Source organism: Lagopus muta, chromosome Z (genome assembly GCF_023343835.1).
Source record: "Lagopus muta isolate bLagMut1 chromosome Z, bLagMut1 primary, whole genome shotgun sequence".
NCBI classification, from domain to species: domain Eukaryota; kingdom Metazoa; phylum Chordata; class Aves; order Galliformes; family Phasianidae; genus Lagopus; species Lagopus muta.
In genome coordinates this window covers 35,188,929-35,203,541 of record NC_064472.1, presented here as the reverse complement: position 1 = coordinate 35,203,541, position 14,613 = coordinate 35,188,929, and the positions used below count along the sequence as shown (strand labels likewise).

Genomic DNA, 14,613 nt, shown 5'->3' with positions numbered 1-14,613 from the left:
TGCATCCTTCTCATATTTCAGAGTCCTGCATTACAGAATGTAATGTTCCACCTCCTGACAACAATGTTCTTCAGTGGGTTTCTCAGGTCATGTTCATTACAGCTTCTGAACTGTGAAAAAAAAAGCATATTTCAGCCTGAATGAAACGTGGTTCAGCAACTGTAGAATTGGCCAATAAAAGGAGATACATTTTCCTCACAAGATCTACAAATTAATCAGAGAGTGACAATGGACACTGAGTTAATTCATCTCTACGTCTGATCTGCTCATCATTAATAAGTTCTCTAAGTTTTCTAAAAGTTAATCTGAAATTGGTTCTTAAAATGTATTAAAATATGACCTTTAATGTTATTATCAGAGAACAGTGAAATACTCATTCACAGAGAAAATAGAAGGGCTGTCTGGCCCTTTTAACTTCCAGACATTGTTTGCATCTGATTCAAAACTGAATGCAGCAGCATTCACTCTGTTATCACACCAAAATCTACTTTGACTTTTGTCTAACTTCAGTGCTAGACAAAGCAGCAATCACACCCTCAGAACAGTTTCAATCAGTTTATATGATGTAACACCAAAAAAAAAAAAAATAAAATAAAAATAAAAATAAAAAAAAAATTACTTCCTTTGAAAATTCGCTATAGTTTGGCAACACAACACCTAAAATCTGCACTTCCATTTCATAGAATCATGGAACCATAGAATAGCTTGGGTTGGTAGGGACCTTAAGAGTCATCAAGCTCCAGCACTCCCACCACACACAGGGCCACCAACCTCCCCATTTAATACCAGATCAGGCTGCCCAGGGCCCCATCCTATCTGGTCCAGAACACCTCCAGGGATGGGGCATCCACAACCTCTCTGGGCAGCCTGTTCCAGCACCTCACCTCTCTCTCTGTAAAGAACTTCCCCCTGACATCCAACCTAAATCTTCCCTCCTTCAACTTAAAACCATTTCCCATTGTCCTGCTATTATCTACCCTTTGAAAATGATGAACTACATTTCTGAAGTTCTTCTGACATTTTTTGTATGAAATACTGCATAACAGTCCAGCAAATGTGAAGAAACGCATACAGTCAGAGCAGTGTCTCTTAAAGTATTTTAATGGTTCACTAATTGAGAACTGTGAAGTCTGTGTTAGGCCTAAGACTTTGATTGATATTTCACACAGAAATCTAGTTACTCTGACTCATGGACCTTTCCATATGAGGACTCATAAAGCTTTCAGAACAGAGCAATGCATTAGTAACACACAGCTCATACTTTATCAGAGATTACCTCTATTTAAAACAACTTTCAAAGTACACCAACAAAATTACCCAGACTACTGGAGTTGTCTAATAAATTCTTCTTGAACCATCTCTGCCAAAAGAAAACATGCTGCAAGAACAGCTGCATAGTATAGAAGAAACAATCTGTTTAGCAAAAAGTATTTTTACGGTGCCAGACACTAATTATTATATAATATTTGAGGAATGTTTGGCTTTATTATCGTACAAGTAAGGTCTTGAATATTTGGTGACTAGAACCATGAGGAGAAACAAGGCAAAAGATGCCCACTTTCTTAAAGGAAAGTGATAAAATATTTTTAACTGATACAGAGACTTCTAAGCAATCAAAGTACCATATGAAGTTACATAGATGACTAGACTGACCTTTTATTTGACCTTCTGCTACAATGCTGTTAATTAATATAACTGTTATTAATATAACTGTTACAAAGTTATATTAATAAGTAAAACTTGAAAGATTAAAGGTGAATTTCTCCTTCTTTTTAAGCACATACTCTTGAGATTTAGGATTCTTGATCCTGTTTGATAATTTCAACTAATTTAATTATTCAACTAATTAGTCAGCCAACTAATCATAGTGTGGCCTGTACTGCTCTTGCAAATGGCGGCTAAGGATGAAAGGTCTTAGCATGGTGATACAGTGACACTACTATAAAAAAATATATAAAGGAAGGGGAATGCAAGAAGCTTTCAAAGATTCCACTTTATCCCCCCTAGTGAGTGACACAGGCAAGCTGGCAACAACAGACAAGGAGAAGGCTGAGGTATCCAACAATTTTTTTGCCTCAATCTTCTCTGATAACTGCTTGTCACACAGTCCTCAAAAGTTTGGTTCAGAAGGACAGGACTGGGGAAGCAACATCCCTTCCAGTGAGCAAAAATCATGTTTGTGACCACCTGGAGAATCTGAATATTGACAAGCCTATGGGTCCTAATGAGATGCATCCCAGAGTCCTAAGCAAAGTGGCTGTTACAGTCCCCAAGACTCTCAATGATACTTGAGAAGTCATAGCAATCCAGTCCCTGGTGACTGGAAAAAAGGCAACACCTATTTTTAAGAAGGGTAAAAAGGACGTCCCTGGGAAATACCTACCTGTCAGTCTCCCTTTTGTGCTGGGAAAGACTGTGGAGCAGATCCTTCTGAAAGCCATGTTAAGGCATACAGAAGACAGGAGGGTGATACAGGAGAAGCAGCATGTCTTCACCAAGTGCAAGACCTGCCTTACCAACCTACCCGCCTTCTAAGATGGTGTAACTCTATCAATGAACAAGGGAAGAATCTCTGATGTCATACTTCAGTATGGTCTTTAACACTGTACCCCACAACATCCTTCTCTACAAATTGTGAAGATATCATATCATCATAGAATTGTTAAGATTGGAAAAGACCTGTGAGATTACCAAGTCCAACCCCAATCCATCCCACAGGTCCCATTGAGCCATGTCCCTTACTGCCACATCTCCATGGTTCTGGATGAAGAAGTGGCTGCAGAACCCAGAGTGGCAGTCAACAGTTCGATGTCTGGATGGAGATCAGTGAAGAGTGGTGTCCCTTAGAAGTCAGTGCTGGGACCTATAACTCTTCAGTATCTACATCAGTGACAATGACAGAGGGGTCCAGTACACCTTCAGCAGTTTTGCAGATGACATCAAGCTGCATGCTGTGATCAACATGCCCGAGGGATAGGATGCCATTCAGACAGACTAGATAGCCTGAGCAGAGGTCAAGGTGAACCTCATAACATTCAACAAAACTAAATGCAAGGTCTTACATGTGCGTTGAGGCCAGACCTGCTAAATACGATCTGGGGTACTGGTGGATGGCAAGCTGGACATGAGTCAGCAATGTGCCTTCACAGCTCAGAAAGCAAACTATATCCTCAGCTGCATCAAAAGATGCATAACCAGCAGGAGGTGAGGTACTCTACTCTGCACTGCTGAGGCCTCACCTGGAGTACTGTGTCCAGATGTAGAGTCATTCAAAAGTTCCTTCCAACTATATGGATTCTGTGATTCTACAATTCATAACATTCTATATAAGATTATAAGGACATTTTCAGGCTGATTCTTCTACAACTCTGCAAGAGCCTGATACACAAAGTGAACAAATAAGATATTTTTACTAGCAAAAATGCTTCTTAGACATCTGTGGTCACCCTTCCATGTAAGCATGAACTTTTTTTCTGAACTCAGTACAGATCTTGACCCACACTCCATAATTTATTGTAGAAATAGACAGTTATTCTTCCACTTCCCTCAGAAAAACAAACTGGCAAACAGCTGGCTCTCCTTTTTCAGGATAATTACCTATGCAGAGCAGTAAGCTCAATGACCACAAAGTGGCTTAGACTGCCTGTCAGCAGTTTCATTCATTGCCTGCACATAAAAATTCATGCTCTGCTTGTACCCTGAAATTGCTAGAAAGAAACCTCAGTTCAAATCCTTTAAATCTTTCATTTTCCATAAAATTGAAGATATTTCCAGCTGTTTTCAGCACATGATATTGCAGGTTTATAAAGATATTTTAGCCAACTTCAACAATAAGGTCCACATCCATCCATAACAGAAGCTGGAAATATTATTACAGAATCACAGAATCACAGGGATTGGAAGAGACCTCAAGAGATCACCAAATCCCACACCGCTGCTAAAGCAGGCACCCTAAAATAGGTTGCACAGGTAGGTGTCCAGACAGGTCTTGAATCTCTCAAGGGAAGGAGACTCCACAACCTCTCTGTGCAACCTGTTCCAGTGCTCTGTCATTCTTAAAGAAGTAAAGACATTCCTCCACACGTAAGTTTTAGGTCATTCCTCCTTGTCCTATCGCTACACACTATTAAGAAGAGCGTGGCTTCATCCATTTGCCTCCCAGCTCCCTGTAGATTATTTATAAACATCAACCAGATCCCCTCCTCAGTCTTCTTTTACTGAGGCTGAACAGACCCAGGATACTCAGCCTTTCCTCATAACAGAGATGCTCCAGGCCCTTTCTCATCTTTGTGGCCTTCTGCTGGACTCTGTTTTTTTGAACTGGGAAGCCCAGAACTGGACACAGTAGTCTAAATGTGGCCTCACCAGGGCAGAGTAAAAGGGAGGATCGTCTCCCTCAGCCTGCTTGTTTTAATTTACTCTGGAATACCATTGGCTTTCTTGGCCACAAGGGCACACTGCTGGTTCATGATCAACTTGTCATCCACCAGGACCCCCAAGTCCTCCTCCACAAAGCTCATCTCCAGCAGGTCATCCCCTAACTTGTACTGATGCATGCAGTTATTCCTCCCAAGGTATAAAAATCTACACTTGCTCTTGTTAAATCTCATCAGATTCCTCCCTGCCCAACTCTCCAGTATGTCCAGGTCTTGCTGAATAGTAGCACTGCCTTCCCTTGTGTCAGTCACTCCTCCCAGCTTTATGCCATCAGCAAACTTGTTGAGATTGGTCTCTACCTCTTCATCCAGGCCATGGATGCAGATGCTGAATCAGATCCAGCACTCACTCCTGAGTAACACCACTAGTTACAAACCTCCAACCAGACTCTGCACCACTGATGACAACTTTCTCAGCTCTGCCAGTCAGCCAGTCTTTAGTCCATCTCACCATCCAGTCATCTATCCCACACTTTCCAAGTTTTATAACAAGGATGTTGTGGGAGACAGTGAAAAACACTTTGCCAAAGTTGAGGTACTCAACATCCACTGCTCTCCCCCCATCTACCCAGGCAGTGATTAGATCATAGAAGGCTAACAGGTTGGTCAAGTATGATTTCCCCTTGCTTAATCCACGTTGACTACTTCTGACAACCTTCTTCTCTTTCAAACTGCTTGGAGAGGCTATCCAGAACAAGTTGTTCCATCACCTTTTCAGGGATGGAAGTGAGGTTGACTGACCTGTACCAGATCTTCTTGCCCTTTTTGAGGACTGGAGTTACATTGGCTATGTATATTTCTATTGATAAATTCCTCTTAACGAAGAACAAAACAGCACAAAGCTGGACAGATCTCCTAACCTCAGGCCCTATCCTTTCCATCAGTCAGCCATAGTAGCTGTCATTTCAGGCACAAAGCTTCAATGTTTGTCTGATGCAGCCTCAGATTCTATAGCCTTTCCACACAGATTTGGGGCATGGTCATCTTGCCAGTTCATGCAAGGTGTGGTTTCTCTGGAGAAGTTGTACAAATGCAACCAAAACATACAATTCCATGGTAACTCAAAGCTAGCCCAGGATATGTCTGTGTGAGCTGAAGTCTTATATAGAGTGATTGCTACAGATTCATATCTAGATTTTCATGTTTATGTGCACGGTTGGCACATGTGAAGCTGAATCCATTTTCCAGTAAATGTGGTTTATGGTGCTGCATTAGCAGCACAAACTGTTTCATCTTAGAATTAAAAACTTTGTTACCCAGAGAGAATCAGTTTTGCTCTGGGGTAGTACATCAGCATCTTGTTTGATTAAGCTACTTTAACCTCCACCACCTGTCCCAAACACAATTTGCACTCACACAGTTGCTTGTTTCTTGGAGAGGTTGTTCAAATTCTTCTGGTAAATTACCTATTGTCAGTTGTCTACAAGATAAATAAAGTCCAGCCTGCTGTGAGCAGTCACAGGTACGTTCAGACAAGAATTTTGTAACAGCTGTCCTCTCTATCTTCCACAGCTCTGTGTAAAATGCACTAAAATAGTTTGTTGATTCTGTAAGTGCTGAATCACTAGCAGCTGTAAGTGAAAATACACTTCTGAAGACATTTCTACCCTGCGGATGAGGAGGAATGCTTTGAAACTCATCTCTCATGCAGTGATTCACCGATAATAACTTTGAATTTGTTTGTTCTCCAATGCAAATTGAAAGTCAAGACTTATCAGAAGTCTCATGCAGAGCCAGCTGCTGATGAAGCCCTCCATGAATGTGAACTTGGACATCTTTTTGCACAAACTGAGCAAAAAGTGAGCTAATCACCATAATTAAGACATAATCCAATATAAATGTCTACTTGGAAGCCCAGAACAGGAAGTTATACTTGGGAAAGCACAATGTCAGATGTTCTACTCATGTCAACAAGACAAGGGTGAGGCTGGGACAAGGCTGAATCCTACATAGTAGCATACATAGTATTATTAAGCTGTTGATAGTTTTAACAAGAAAATTGCAAAACAAAAGCAAGCTAACTCAAACACAAGAGACGCAGCTGAGTAATAAAATGTAATGCACAGGAGCCATGGCATCAGTGGCAAAGGAGAAATAAGTACAAGACACTCACAGTGTACCAAAAGGTGGTTGGTTTTTGGGTTTTTTTTTGTCCTTTGGACTGCCTGTTAAGGAGAGTTGTTACTCAAAATGCAATTTTTTTTTTTTTTTTACAGAAAGACAAACATTTCAATTATGAGCTCAAGGTAAAACAGATCATGTGCCCAGTCTCATGTCTTTTCCACTCTGCATTAGGGTACTCAGGGCACAAATGCCCAGGGTACATTTAGGGAAGACCTACATAACTCACATAGAAGAGAGGATTTATAAGCAGTAAACTCTGACAATGAGCTAGCATGTGGTATGCTAGCTTGGTTCTGCTGTGATCAGGTACAAGGTTGTCCAAATCTCTCTATATTACCCCCTACTTTTCTTCCAATGAACCAACAATAACCAACAAATGAACCAAGTTCCAATAACCAACACTGTTATCATGAATACATACAAACACTTGTCTCATCCTCTAATTCGATGATCTGAGGGTTCTACAAAGCCAGCAATACTGTATTACTTTTACGGAGACATTTTAAAATTCTATACTGTTCTATATACAGGAAAGTACTGCCAGTAGATGTGAAGAAAACAGAGACTACTGATATGCCAATATATCTGCCAAAAGGTTTATAACTGAGCAAGAGAGAGCACATATCAGATGCTGTGTTTGCTGAATGGCAAGATACAGGATCACTACTGATTACCTGTTTAATTACTCCACATATTATAACACTATTGATGTGGCATTCAAGATGACAAAGTTCTGATTAAAAGAAGTCAGTTTTAAATCAAATGGCACAGCTGGACAAGCCACATCTAGATAAGAGGTTCTGTACACTGCTAGCTTTGTTCCTGACTTATTTGTTCTCCCAGGATAGCATTCTGCCTCTTGAAATTATGTTCTACTTTAAAACCATTTTAAACTATGCTAAATATGGTAAGTATGACAAGTAACATGATAAGTATGTTCCAAAAGGCAAACTTTCATTTCCTGCCACTATCGTTAGTGATTTAAAACAAGTTGGAGATCGCAATGTAAGACTGAACATGTACAAGTTTATGGCACCTGATGACATGCATCCCAAAGTCTTGAAGGAACTGGCTGAGGTGGTTGCCAAGCCACTCTCAATAATATTTGAAAAGTCTGTCAAGCAAAGTCCCCAGTGACTGGAAAAAGGGAAACATCACTCCCCATCACTACCCATTAGGGCACTGAGTCCAAGCACGGGGCCTCAATAACATAACAGACATGGAGCTGTTGGAGGAGTTCCAAAGAAGGGCCACAAAGACCCTTCTCCGACATTGCAGCACCTCTCTCAGAAAGAAAAGATGAGGGAGCTGAGGTAGTCTAGGAAAGGCTCTGGAGAGATCTCACTGATTCTTTCCAGTACTCAAAGGGAACTTACAAACAGGAAGGAGACCAACATTTTACACAGTCTGATAGCAGTAAGACATGGGGGAATGGTTTTAAACTAAAAGAGGGTAGATTTATATTAGATATTAGGAGGAATTTTTCACTCAGAGAGTGGTCAGGCTGGAACAGGCTGCCGAGAGACACTATGGGTGTCCCATCCATGGAGGCATTCAAGGCCAGATTGCATAGGGACATGGGCAGCCTGATGGGGTGGATGATAAACCTGCCCACAGCAGGGTTTTGGAGCTAATGGTATTAAGTTCCCTTCCAATCCAAGCCATTCTATAATTCTGTGATCCAGTGATGCTAAAAGATTCAATGTTGTCGTTTATCTGCTTATCATAAACCATTATCTGACTGATGTCCATTTAGAGTAAATCACAAAATTACAGTCGTGGAGTAGTCCAGCAAAATATGAACACAGTTTATGGAGAAGAAAATCAGGCAATTGTAAAATACACTATGATTTATTACATCACTTTTCTGAATGAAAACTATTTTATTTTAATTTTAATGGGACTTCTTTCACTGCAGAAAGAGAAAGCTTTCCTCTAAAACTCTGAAGTACACATTACTAAAAATATATCCACTGAGACATGAGATACTGAGTTACACAAAGTCCCAGAATTTTAGAAGGAAAGCAGTACACAGAATTGTGCATTTAGCACATAAGAGCCAGATGTGTTACAGGTGCGTCAACTAGCAGTTATAGCTTCAGCATTTCAGTGGCACATAACTCATTCTACAAGGACTGGTCTGAAAGTAATGCCTCCTATTTTATCATGTTTGCCCACGACATCAGAAGTGAATGTTGGTGATAAGTCAGCAGAAGTTGAACCTTCCGACCAATATTCCATTATGTTTTGTTGATGTGTGACAGATGGATGACAGCAGAAGGGCAGTGTGACAGACATGGAGTTGGACATGGAGTGTCTATGGAGCAAAGGTGTGGCACTGAATTCCTCCATGTGGAAAAAATGGCACCCACTGACATTCACTGACACTTGCTGAACATTTATGGAGACCAAACAATGGATGTGAGCACAGTGAGGTGGTGCATGGTGTGTTTGAGCAGTGGTAACAGCAACGTGGAAGACGAGCCATGTTTCAGACGGCCATGCACAGCCATCACACCACTAAATCAAGAGTGTCTCAATAAGCCCATCTGTGCAAATTGCAGATTTGTGCAGACTACAACCACAGAACTGTGCACAGAGATGTACTGAACATTAGATCAGCCTCAATGTGTTGAAAATGAGGGTAGCAACGCTGAAATATCACAAAGTTTGCATCAACTGGGTTGCACAAATGCTCACACAGGAAAAGAACACTGTATACAAGTTTGTCAGGATCTGTTGAACCAATATGAAACTGAAGGTGATAGCTTCCTGCATTGCATCAGTAGTGGTAATGAGATATGGTGTTACCAATATGAACTAGAGTCAAAACAGCAGTCCATGAAGTGGTGACATCTGAAATATCCATCAGAGTCTTCAGCAGGTAAAATGACATGCATTGCCTTTTGGGATAGGAAAGGGGTGATCTTTCTGGATTTCCTGCTACCTGAATAAGCCATCAGTTCTGACTGCTACATCATGCACTGACTGAGCTGAAGGCACAGACCTCCAGAGTCAGGCCAGAGAAGAGGAACCTTTCTCTCGCAACACCGTAACACCAAGCCACCTACCAGTTTGAAGACCAGAGATTATACTGCCAGTCTCGGCTGGACTGCCTTACCACACACCATCCATCACATAGTCCAGATTTGGTACCTGCTGACTTCCACCTGTTTGGGCCAGTGAAAGAAAGATAGACGAAATGGACAACATTTTCTGAGCAACAGTGCCGTAACTGCAGCTGCAAAACAGTGGGTCATCTCTGCTGGTGCAGATTTTTGTGAGCGCAGTATGCAGGCTCTTGTTCATCGCTGGTGAAATGTATAGCTCATGGTGGTGTCTATGTTGAAAAATAGTGTTTTATAACTAAGAATTTATCAAATACTGTTAGTGTATCTGTTGTAGTTTCCATGGAAATAAATTTGAGGCATTACTTTCAGTGACCCACATAGGTTGATACTGAATGCTGTTTGACAACAGTCTGCAGAGGAGGAAAGGTGACAGAGACAATCTACTGATACTGCTATTAAATTATCTCCATGTTCACTGATGCTGGCAGTGCATGGGCACGTTTGACAAAGATCACCTGCTTTTCAGAGCACATTGCTAAGATAAAAGAACACTAATTCCTATAGTTTGCAGGGGTAATAAACACATTTCTTATCTAATGCTTAAAGCCAAGCAAACAGATGCAGCACAAACTTCACTGGGGGGAATTTGAGTTGACAGCCCAAATGCACATTACTTCTTGCTTTATTAAGATGGTATCCATTAAAATGACAAGAGATTGAGAATAAAAGATACCCACAAACACAGGCACACAAAATGCTGTGCAGCTATTCTTGGCAAAAAATGTAAACAGGTTTTCCAGAGTCACAAAAACAGGTATGCCATAGTTATTGTGTCTAATGAAACTTATTTATGATATTGTCATGAGCAGGATGTTCTTACAGTCAGGTTAAGAAGTGTGCTGGACAGGGCTGAGAAAGCAAAAAAGGCAAAAATCCAACCCCGCAGAATGACTGCAACTGACTGAAGACAGTGTTTCTTACTCTCACTTCAAGTGGGTCTACCGCTCAGGATAACTGCCTATTAATGCTGTATCTTCCTTGCTTTAGTGTATAAAGAAAGTTATCTTCTGCTTAGTAAAGAAGGTCATTATATTTACAAAGAACATGAGCCTCCTGAAATAATATTTGATCTGATTCAAAAAACCTCAAGATTATTCCATGAGATCTCATCATATGAAGTTTTACACTATGTATAAAGATTGTGTCTTTCATTCACAACACATCTCTAATGCTGACACAGAAGTACATTCCTGTAGAAACTGGCATCTGCAAAGCTATATAACCCAAAATAACTGAGCATGAACTCATGCTAAATTTACCCGCCAATGTTAGTGCTAAATAATACAGCATTTAAGATCTTCAGCTGTCTTAAAGTACCACAGTAGTGATGAATATATATTTGTTTTCTAAGTTTCTCATCAGCTGTCTTACGACATATCTGGACTTTTTTACACAGATTTCCTTTTCAGAGGCCTCATGAATGAAGGAATATTCATCCTAGAATGGGAGCAATGCCTATACCTCTGAATCTAGAGTAGAACATGTTGGTTTGCCTGCACTAAAAAGGCACTTGAAGCCTGCAGAGTTGCTTACTCTGTCCATTGTACACACAAATTCATCTGTTGCACTTTTGAGCAAATCAGAACAGCTACCCATGTTAGTATTGTTTTCTTCTGGCTGTCTTTTTGCACTCAGACTAAAATGTTCTAAAACCTCAGCCAATTACAGGGATCAAAACATAAGCCAAAAAAAAAAAAAAAAAAAATCAAAACCTTTCAATTATAAAAAGTATAAACACACAATATATCTCTTTTTGTAGTACTACCAGAATACTAAAAAGAAGCCACAGATATTTTTAAGAAGCATCTGATCCTTAGAAATCTATCAGTTAAAGTGAGTATGCACAGCTGTAAACAGAAGTAAAATTCAACCTCGTACTTCCTATCTGCATCTGGACCTTCAGAAGATACTGGCTTCCTTGGCAACAGGGCAGAAAACTTTCAAGTATGGAGTGGAAATTTCTGGACAGAGTCTTACTTGTATTTACATCATCTTGACAGTTTGGCACAAGACCACACTACCAAGAGATTTATAAGACAAAATAACTTACACTGCAAGTCAGATACAACTATATTCCAAATAACATTTTAGAATAATAACAAATTTTGAAGTAGTGCATGCAGACGTGGAAAATAGGCTGCCACTCTCATTCTTAATTTCCTCTATTATACGAGCAAATTACCACACACACACACACACACTGATGTGCAAATCCCAGAGTCTGGTACTACCACCAGAAGCAGTTTTACTGAGTAAAAGAGCATCTACAGAAGATGGATTTGGCACACATGCCATGTCCATTTGGATGAAATACTGCCTACTAGATGTAGCTTCACAGTTCGCACTTCCAAAGAGGCTTTTAACCTGCATACAAAGTGTATGGAATGACTTACTCTGACTAAACTACAGACTGCAGTAGAAGAAAAAGAAAAAGGCTTATAATGGAATTGCTGACAGAACCACACTGATTGAGAGTGTTGGTATACCACATACCCTCCCAGTGTAGTTACATATCTCTGAAAAAGAAAGATCTACAGCAACAGAAGCTAATCAGCAGTATTAGCCACTGGCATGCAAGAAGCAAACTACAGCTAAAACAGTGCTCTGCAGGGCCAAAGAATACCAACTGCTGCTGATTCAAACCTGATCAAACTTCCCTGTTTCTGGAAGCACTGTGGCATGGATGGGCACAATGCTTTTCTTGCCCACTTCTGCAGATGTAACTCACAGCGTCTCACAGTTCCTGGATAGTGAATCAGTGCCTCTGCCATGTGCTGCCCATAAATCACAGAGGGGAAGTGCTGCTCCGCAGCCTGGCAGCCTGCGACATGGCACAGCAAGGAGTGCAAACGGTCAGTAGATTTTCACCAGTATCTTCAAAAAAACAGGAGAATCTATGCATCTTTAAATAAATTAGAAGAATAAATCATTTTTACAAGAAATCACTACGTTCTCCCAGCCTGTTCTAACTTAGTACTCTGGGCATTCCTAAACCCTAATGATTAATGTGAAAATTAATGGTTATGGTGGCTTACTTTTGCTTCGTTAAAAACATTATAAGCTTCATTATAAGCTGGGTGACAGGTGGAATGATGAATTGCATCTTCCTGTTTTTAACGGTGCACTGATGAGGAATGATGAAGGCTCTCTGCCTCTTTTGTATCCACACTCGAGTTGCTATTTTTGATGCCTGCTTTGGAGCTTAGATGCTTCTGAATCTCACAGTCCCTTTTATCACATGAACACAACTTTCACTGTATGAATGACATTAGGGCCACAGTGCTATCCAAAATAATAATAGTTTTAAAATGCCTACGTATAACTACGTTGTATTTACATTTGTTTTTCTTCTATTCACATTCACTCTAACACTAAAACTGGGCAAATGGGAGTTAACAGTTGCGGGGAACCTCCATATCATCACTGAATTTTGTTCCTTTGAATGTCAGTCTTAATAACGTGATACAGCTTATCAAACACAAACACCTATGTTTCTATCTGAATTGTAGGTATCACAAAACATAAGACTTAACTGAATATGCCATGAAGATACTGTTCACAGACTATCTCCTACACTGAAAACACATCAACTTCTCAAGTTGGATCCAGAATATTGTTAGGGAAATAGCAATTCTGCTTAGCAGGAATATGACAGATGAGTGCCTTTCTAAGAAAAGCATATATTCCCTACAGCAGATCTGCCCAAAGGAAAATGAAAGCAATACGGAGGAGGTTTCTGGGGCATCCCGTAGAAAGAAACCTGCGTGCCGGAACCTGAGCGGGGAAAGGTACACAGCACCGACGGGCACCGGTGCGAAGTGACACAGCGCGGGACTGGGGCTCCGGGGGAGGTTCGGCAGCTCCGCACGCCCGGGCTCGCAGCGCCCTTACCTTCGCCGTGCAGCGCCCAAGGCAGATGCGCGTAGTCCCACTCGTAGCCGCAGGCGCTGTCCTCAAAGGCGCAGGACCCAGGCGAGAGCGGCGCGGCCCGGGCCAGCCGGAGAGCTGCGGAGACAAAGCGAACCCGGTCACGGTCACGGCCCCGCCGGGGTGCGCGGGGACCGCGGGCTAAGTGCCGCCGCCGCCGCCGCCCGGACGGCGCCTCCCCCGCTGCCCCCGCTTACCGTGCAGGGCGAGCAGGCAGAGCCACAGCATCTTCCGCGCCGGGCAGCCGGGGCTGGCGGCGGCGGCGGGGCGGGCGAGCGAGAGAGAAGGAGGGAGCGCGGGGGCGCGGCCGCTCCGAGCCCGGGGCTACAGCGGGGGCAGAGCGCGGCCCCGCGCACCCCGGCGGGGCGCGGGGAGGGAACCTCGGCCGCGGGAGGGGCGGGGAGAGGCTGGGGGAGCGGCCACAGGCCGGCCCGGGGGCGCGGCCGCGTGGGGCAACCTGTTGCGGGCGGCCGCGAGGGCGGTGGGGCCGTGCCCTGCGGCCCGCGCCCGCTGCCTTCGTCCCGCCGCGAGAGCAGCCCGTGCTGCGCCCTGTGCTTCTCCATCGGCTGCTACGCACTCGCCTTTCGCGCGCCCGGCGGCCCCTGCCCCCGGCCCCTGCCCCGCCGGGTACCCTGGCTGCTGGGTGAGGGAGCTGCTGGAGCCTTGTCCAGCTCCAGCCGGTGCAGCCGGCACAGCCCCGTGCTCTCCTGACCTGCGCTCACAGCGCGTCGCGTGCACGATGTGTCTCCTACACCCCTGGGTACCCCGGAGCGGCCCCTTCTCCCGACTGAACCCGCCCCACTCCGCAGCCTTCCATCGCGGGGCACGGCCCCACTGCCCCAGGGCCTGCCCTCCCCTCCTGCTCTTTTGGGTGTCTTATGCTGTGGGTTCAACCCCTGCCTTCCATTCCACCACCCCAGGCCTTCTCGGCTACCCCGGCTCAGCTCCGTGCCACCAGCACCCCTGAGCAGTGCCCCCACCCCGGCAGCTCTGGG

At 43.2% G+C, this 14,613-nt stretch overlaps 1 protein-coding gene across 2 annotated transcripts in view; it reads right to left on the bottom strand.

The window, feature by feature from the left end:
- MAMDC2 (MAM domain containing 2) overlaps positions 1-13,985 on the bottom strand; it is a 65,151-nt gene extending 51,166 nt beyond the window's left edge. For both annotated transcript variants that reach the window (XM_048931294.1, XM_048931295.1), the window contains exons 1-2: positions 13,816-13,985; positions 13,583-13,696 (exon numbers count right to left, since the gene is read on the bottom strand). In XM_048931294.1, coding sequence (XP_048787251.1) covers positions 13,583-13,696; positions 13,816-13,846 — 145 coding nt within the window. In that variant the 5' untranslated portion in view covers positions 13,847-13,985. The remainder of the gene's footprint in view (positions 1-13,582; positions 13,697-13,815) is intronic.
- Between the last annotated feature and the right edge of the window lie 628 nt (positions 13,986-14,613).